Source organism: Doryrhamphus excisus, chromosome 11 (assembly GCF_030265055.1).
Source record: "Doryrhamphus excisus isolate RoL2022-K1 chromosome 11, RoL_Dexc_1.0, whole genome shotgun sequence".
Classification (NCBI taxonomy): Eukaryota; Metazoa; Chordata; class Actinopteri; order Syngnathiformes; family Syngnathidae; genus Doryrhamphus; species Doryrhamphus excisus.
Window position 1 is genome coordinate 17,992,952 of NC_080476.1, and position 7,049 is coordinate 18,000,000.

At 37.4% G+C, this 7,049-nt stretch overlaps 1 protein-coding gene across 5 annotated transcripts in view; it reads left to right on the top strand.

The window, feature by feature from the left end:
• The first annotated feature begins 1,042 nt into the window (after positions 1 to 1,042).
• anln2 (anillin, actin binding protein 2) overlaps positions 1,043 to 7,049 on the top strand; it is a 17,540-nt gene continuing 11,533 nt past the window's right edge. For 3 of the 5 annotated variants that reach the window (XM_058087558.1, XM_058087559.1, XM_058087562.1), the window contains exons 1-8: positions 1,043 to 1,195; positions 2,071 to 2,173; positions 2,246 to 2,413; positions 3,365 to 3,430; positions 3,530 to 3,714; positions 4,913 to 5,005; positions 5,886 to 5,972; positions 6,206 to 6,266. In XM_058087558.1, the coding sequence (XP_057943541.1) occupies positions 2,077 to 2,173; positions 2,246 to 2,413; positions 3,365 to 3,430; positions 3,530 to 3,714; positions 4,913 to 5,005; positions 5,886 to 5,972; positions 6,206 to 6,266 (757 nt within the window). In that variant the 5' untranslated portion in view covers positions 1,043 to 1,195; positions 2,071 to 2,076. The remainder of the gene's footprint in view (positions 1,196 to 2,070; positions 2,174 to 2,245; positions 2,414 to 3,364; positions 3,431 to 3,529; positions 3,715 to 4,912; positions 5,006 to 5,885; positions 5,973 to 6,205; positions 6,267 to 7,049) is intronic. The other 2 variants (XM_058087561.1, XM_058087563.1) reach the window with 1 other exon arrangement.

Consider the following 7,049-nt stretch of genomic DNA (forward strand, 5'->3'; position numbering starts at 1 on the left):
TATTTACAATATAAGACTAAATAACAGCGATAATATTCATATGTAGTAGTATTAGTAGTATCATAAATATATTAAATTTATTATTTTTAATTTATTTCATTTATTTATTTATTTTCAATGTATTCATTTATTATTTTTATATTATATTAATTATATATTATCATATACTATATATAATATTATATTATATTATATTATATAAATATATATATATTATATTATATATTAAATATTAGTCCAACATTTATTTGGATGGAAGATACGTATTTACAATATAAGACTAAATAACAGTGATAATATTCATATTTAGTAGTATTAGTAGTATTATATTATATTAGATTAGATAGATTAGATTCAACTTTATTGTTATTGCTCATGTCACTGGTACAGGGCAACAAAATGCAGTTAGCATCCAACCAGATATATATTATATTATATATTAAATATTAGTCCAACATTTATTTCATCTACATACAGTATTTACATACCATGGAGTTGACTAAAATGACTTAAAGAATGCTAACATGCTAATGCATTACTAGTATGCTAACAATAGCATAGTAGCATTTTAGCTATTTCTATAGCCAGATACAGATAAAAAAACTTGCAAAGTCTGTAGGAGTACATGTTGTTGGTAATACTGTGGTACTTTCTGTGTACGCTTGAGCCCAACAATAACAATCAGGACACACGTGATGAGGTCATTAGTCTTACTTTGAAATGGACCCACCCTCCGCTTTACCGTAATGCCTATTTTAAACATCTTCGAGATATCCGGGTGAGTCGTTTTAAGACGGTTAGGAGGATGGATTTGTTTCAGAAAAGTTCAAATTATCGCCGCTGCGATCCACAATTCACACACAGAGTGTCATAAAAGACACATTTTATATAGAAATGTTGTTGCGCGTTTATTGTTTCTATTACTGTGCTCACTTCCTGGTATTTGGAAAGCACCGACTCAGAATCAGTGCTGCTGGGGATTCTGTGGCATGTTTCCGGGAATGAACTGATCCCAGGTCAGTATAAACACACACGGAAAGCATTGACGGAAGTCCTGTCCAAGCTAACGTTGTCGAGCGCGCTGAAATTCAAACGCGAAGGAGGAGACGAGACACATAAACCTCCAGCTTGTCTGCCGGCAGTCAGTCTGTCCTGTGGGACGTCCTGTTTCTCGACTACCATACAAGCGTCTCAGGTAAGACAGTAAAAAATACACTTTTCATGATATCCGTGGGTGTTGTGTTCCGGTAGGTTAGCAGCAGTAATGCGCATATACTAGCTAAACGAGGCTAAGCTAACGTTGCGCGAGCTTGAAGCTAGCTAGCCCGCTAATGTCAAACGTCAAACAAGCGAAGAGATTGACTTTAGAAGGGGTAGCTTATATGCCAAGAAATTGATAAATATTTATTTTCAAAAGGCTCAGAGTTGACTCCATTTTATTTGAAGGTGTATTATTCGTAACACGGTTGTTGATAAACAACAAAAAACAGTCTTTTAGGTTATGGGGCGGACGGATACATGTTAATCTAAGTCATAATATTAGTATCAATCTATATTCTGACTTCTTACCAATATTTATTTGAATGAGAAGCATTAAGTGGACCCCCGCATATTAGGTTATTGGTAAAGAAAGATGTGTTGGTATTATTGGTGGGAAACACACCCATGGAGATGACGTCGCACTCTTCTGACGTCACAACCCCGGAAGGCGCGATTGTCGGACTAGCTTGGCTAGTAGGACGATCATGCTAAAGGCTAGATTGTGAATTCTTATATATATATATATATATATATATATATATATATATATATATATATATATATAGTTTTATATTGAAGTTGTTTTTTAGAGTATGAGTATGAGAGATGTAGCAACATTATATGCTAATAATAAATAAATAAACATCTTTATGGGTGTTTTCATTTCATTTTCCCACCATTGGTGGATAGCACTACTGTAGTTTGCAGTGGAATAATTGTATTATTTTCTTATTTTTTTCTTATTACCCAAGAAATGAAAGCTAAAGTCATCCATTGACGTAAAAAGTATAGGAAAATGTGTCGTTGCAGCTCAGCATGGAAGCTGCTGAAGACAACAGCAGTGCTAACACTAGCTTAAAGAGGCAGAGAGCGACTCTAGCCGAGACTGGCGACAATCTGCTCTCACTATCAGGTTGGTCCGCGCTTGTCACAACATACCCGAATGAGTCAGACATGTTAGATAACGTCGCATGTGTCATTGCAGACGTCAACGATGGTCAGAAGCGTCCACGATTGGAATCAAGGGGTCAGGAGAATCGCACTCCAAGAGCGTCTCCGTGTGGACGTGGAGCTGAGCTGCTGATAAAGCCTGATACGCCCATGGTGCCCTCAGTGCAGCAACGAGTGCAGCAGCTGGCCCAGAAAGGAGACGGTAATGAAGCCTTCGCTGGTGAACGGAAGGATTCCATAATTAGCATTGACATTGGTTCCGGTTTTCCACACCAAAATATCTGATAAAACATTCCACTGTTCTCAAATATCTTAATTTTTATTTTTCCTTACACAAAATAAGATAAAAAAAATAAATAAATTAAGAATAAAGACAATAAATCAATCAATCAGTAATAAATAAGTAAAATAATAATAAAACAGCAAATAAGAAAAACATAAGAAACCACATAATTATTTTTTTCAGATTCAAATGTACAATATTAACAGTTATTTAACCTTTAACATGAACATTAATGAAACTTAATTTTACCCAATTAGCATGTTAGCATCGTACTCCATCTGGGAGCGGCGTCGTAACTTTACCGTGTTTTAATGAGATGCTTTATCTTGACGTGTATTTTCCGTTAATCATTTCCTGCATTTATTTTTACCCAGCGTCATAAGCCTTTAGCTTCATTGCTAATCCAAAAAAAACAGGGCGGGGTAACAGTATGGGCGGGGCAAAAATCATGTTAATTGTGTCCGGTGTGCACACAGATTTAACATTAAACTTTGGTATCAAATTGGGGGGCCTCAAACTAGCGTCTCACAGGCCGCATTTGGCCCGCGGGATGCGATTTTGAGACCCCTGACATACATATATGCACTGTACCTGAGTACCACCTAGTGGTTCAAATGTGAAATACACCTCATGGCTATAATTAGTGAAAAAATTGTCTCAATAAATGTTGTTAATATTAATTATCGACGATAAATTTAGCACTATCAATCGGCAAAATTATCTTTTTATTCGGTTTTCCAGCCTGCAAATGGAAGCAATGCACACTTACTGTATGATGCCATCTGGTGGACAGAGTTGGAACTACATCCATTTACACAGCAACACAGTGGTAATGAATATGATGTTCTGCTCCATTGTGTCTTATTGCAGTGGCGCAACACTGCCTGCTAGATGGCAGCACTTCCCTCTCCAGCAAACATCACCAGCATCTTCTCAGTGAGTACATCAGCATCCATCTTTGTTTATCTTAGCAAGCAATCACTGTAGACTAGGAGTGGAACCATCATGTCCTAAACGTCTACTGTCTCGCTGCAGGCGAGGCAGACTTTCATCAGCGCATGGAGCGTTTCAAAGGACCGCTCTTCCGGGCTGGCCCCGACGCCACGCCCAGCCCGGGCAAGCCCCGCCCACTCAACCTGTCCAACATCGTCTCTGGTATTCAGCAGAAACTGCATGGTGACGCAACACCCAGCTCGAAGCAGGCTTCTCGTATTCGCCAGGTTGGGTTGGCGGCGTCATGCTTGCTGAGCTTTCACTTCATCTTGCACCCGAATAGCCGTCTTATATGCAGTTATATCATCTTTTCCTATTCTCATCATAGAATAGCCGTCTTATATGCAGTTATATTTCCTATGGTTATGATAGAATAGGCGTCTTATATGCAGTATTATCATATTTCCTATGCTTTTGATAGAATAGCCATCTCATATGCAGTTATATTTCCTATGGTTATGATAGAATAGGCGTCTTATATGCAGTATTATCATATTTCCTATGCTTTTGATAGAATAGCCATCTTATATGCAGTTATATTTCCTATGGTTATGATAGAATAGCCGTCTTATATGCAGTATTATCGTCTTCTCTTATGGTTATGATAGAATAGCCGTCTTATATGCAGTATATCATCTTTTACGATGCTTATGATAGAATAGCCGTCTTATATGCAGTATATCATCTTTTCCGATACTTATAATAGAATAGCCGCCTTATATGCAGTGTTATCATCTTTTCCTATTCTTATAATAGAATAGCCGTCTTATATGCAGTATTATCATCTTTCCTATGCTTATAATAGCATAGCCGTCTTATATGCAGTTATAGCATCTTTTCCTATTCTTATGATAGAATAGCCGTCTTATATGCAGTATTGTCATCTTTCCTATGCTTATGATAGAATAGCCGTCTTATATGCAGTTATAGCATCTTTTCCTATTCTTATGATAGAATAGCCGTCTTATATGCAGTATTGTCATCTTTCCTATGCTTATAATAGAATAGCCGTCTTATATGCAGTATATCATCTTTTTAGATGCTTATGCTAGAATAGCCGTCTTATATGCAGTATTATCATCTTTCCTATGCTTATAATAGCATAGCCGTCTTATATGCAGTATTATCATCTTTCCTATGCTTATAATAGCATAGCCGTCTTATATGCAGTATTATCATCTTTCCAATGGTTATGATAGTATAGCCGTCTTATATGCAGTATTATCATCTTTCCTATGCTTATAATAGCATAGCCGTCTTATATGCAGTATTATCATCTTTCCTATGCTTATAATAGCATAGCCGTCTTATATGCAGTATTATCATCTTTCCAATGGTTATGATAGTATAGCCGTCTTATATGCAGTATTATCATCTTTCCTATGCTTATAATAGAACAGCTGTGTTTTATGTGTGACTGGTCAGGAGCGGGAGCAGGAGCTGAACCAGTTGAACTTGCAACCAATCAGGGACAATGCCTGGCTCAAGAGGAGCAGCTCTGATTCCTCACTCTGTCAGGTAGGTCTTCCTTGTTTTGTATTCTTTCGTCACGTTTTGTCATGTTTATTAAGTGCGTTATTATTATACATTGCTGGCCATTGCTGTGTATACGCTGTGTACTGTACATGCATACTACACCATACATGTACATACCAACCTGTTAGGAGCAACATAACATAGAGTTATTGAGGTTTATTGAGGAAAAAAGCTGTGGCTAAATGTTTCTGTGGCGGTCCAAAGTTAACAATGGCGGGCCACCACAATGAAATGGCTGTATGGGAAAATCCCATACAATAGTGTGTTTTATTATTGATTTGAATAAAATTCAACACTATGTTGTTGTGGTACTAGTATAAGTACGATTAAGGTGACTATAGGGGTGTTACTTCATGTCTAGAGGGCTCTAGTAATCGTTAAAAAACGTATTTAGAAGGTTGTAAACTAGTTCTACGTCTTATATGTTGTATTTTTTAGTAGGTCTGTACTACATTGGGTAATAGGAGTGTTAAGGTGACTATAGGGGTGTTACTTCATGTCTAGAGGGCTCTAGTATTGTTTAAAAAAATAATTTAGAAGGATGTAAACACGTTCTACGTCTTATATGTTGTATTGTTTTCATAAGTCTGTACTATATTGGGTAATAGGACTGTTAAGGTGACTATAGGGGTGTTACTTCATGTCTAGAGGGCTCTAGTATTGTTTAAAAAAATAATTTAGAAGGATGTAAACAAGTTCTACGTCTTATATGTTGTATTTCCTTAGTAGGTTTGTACTATATTGGGTAATAGGAGTGTTCAGGTGACTATATAACTGCGACACTGGTACTGCTTTGGATGAAGACCCGTTAGAAACGGTATTACAGCCCAGCTCACATACTGTACCTCCACCTAATAAATAGAAGCAGGAAAGGACCCTGCCACCCTCTTCCTGCACTCCAAGATCCAAAAGGCTGGTGCAATGGCCGCCCGTGCAGCCGTATTATGATGTGAGTGTTGCATTGCTACGGGGGCCACCTTCCACACATTTGGGATTGTGCACCCGACCCGCGTTGTTATCACTACGGGTACTTTACCTCCACATAACACAAAGCACTTCAATGTTGTAAATGTTGGTATTGGCACCATCACAAATGTTTGGTGAGTACTTTTTTTACTTCATTGGGTGAATAAGGTACCCTACAGCCGCAGCGGATACAGCTCTAACTGGATGTGCTTGCAGGTCGACGCAGACATGAAAGACGGCAGCTTCACATCAGGAGCACACAGTTCATCGCCATCAGGTAGCCGTATTCATACACTACACATCTTAACACCATATCATGTACAAAGTACAGTAAGCAATCCTTTATTGTGCTTCATGGCTTCCACACTGGACCATTACAAGGCAATTTCTACAAAGTAGGATTCATGGAATACTTCAGTAGTGAGAGCACAGAAACCTGTTTACCACCTTTTCAATACACTTTAAAAAATGTTTGGAGCCCTCTAGACATGGAATAACACCCTTATAGTCACATTTACACTCCTATTACCCAATATAGTAGACATAACAAGAAAATAAGACATAGAAATCTTGTTTACCCCCTTCTCAATACACCCTTTAATATAATTAGAGCCCTTTAAACCTGCAATAACACCCCTATAGTCAAATTTACACTCCTATTACCCAATATAATAGAGATAACGAGGAAATAAGACATAGGAAACCTGTTTACCACCTTCTCAATATACTTTAAAAATGTTTAGAGTCCTCTAGACATTGAATAATACCCCTATAGTCACGTTTACACTCCTATTACCCAAAATAGTAGATATAATAAGAGAAAATAAGACACAGAAAACTTGTTTACCACCTTCTCAATACGCCCTTTAATATAATTAGAGCACTCTAAACCTGAAATAACACCCCTATAGTCACGTTTACACTTCTATTACCCAATATAGTAGACTTAATAAGAGAAAATAAGACAGGAAAGCTGTTTACCACCTTCATACATCTGCTTTTTAACACTATTAGAGCCCTCTGGACATTAAATAACACCCCTATAGTCACCTTTACCCTC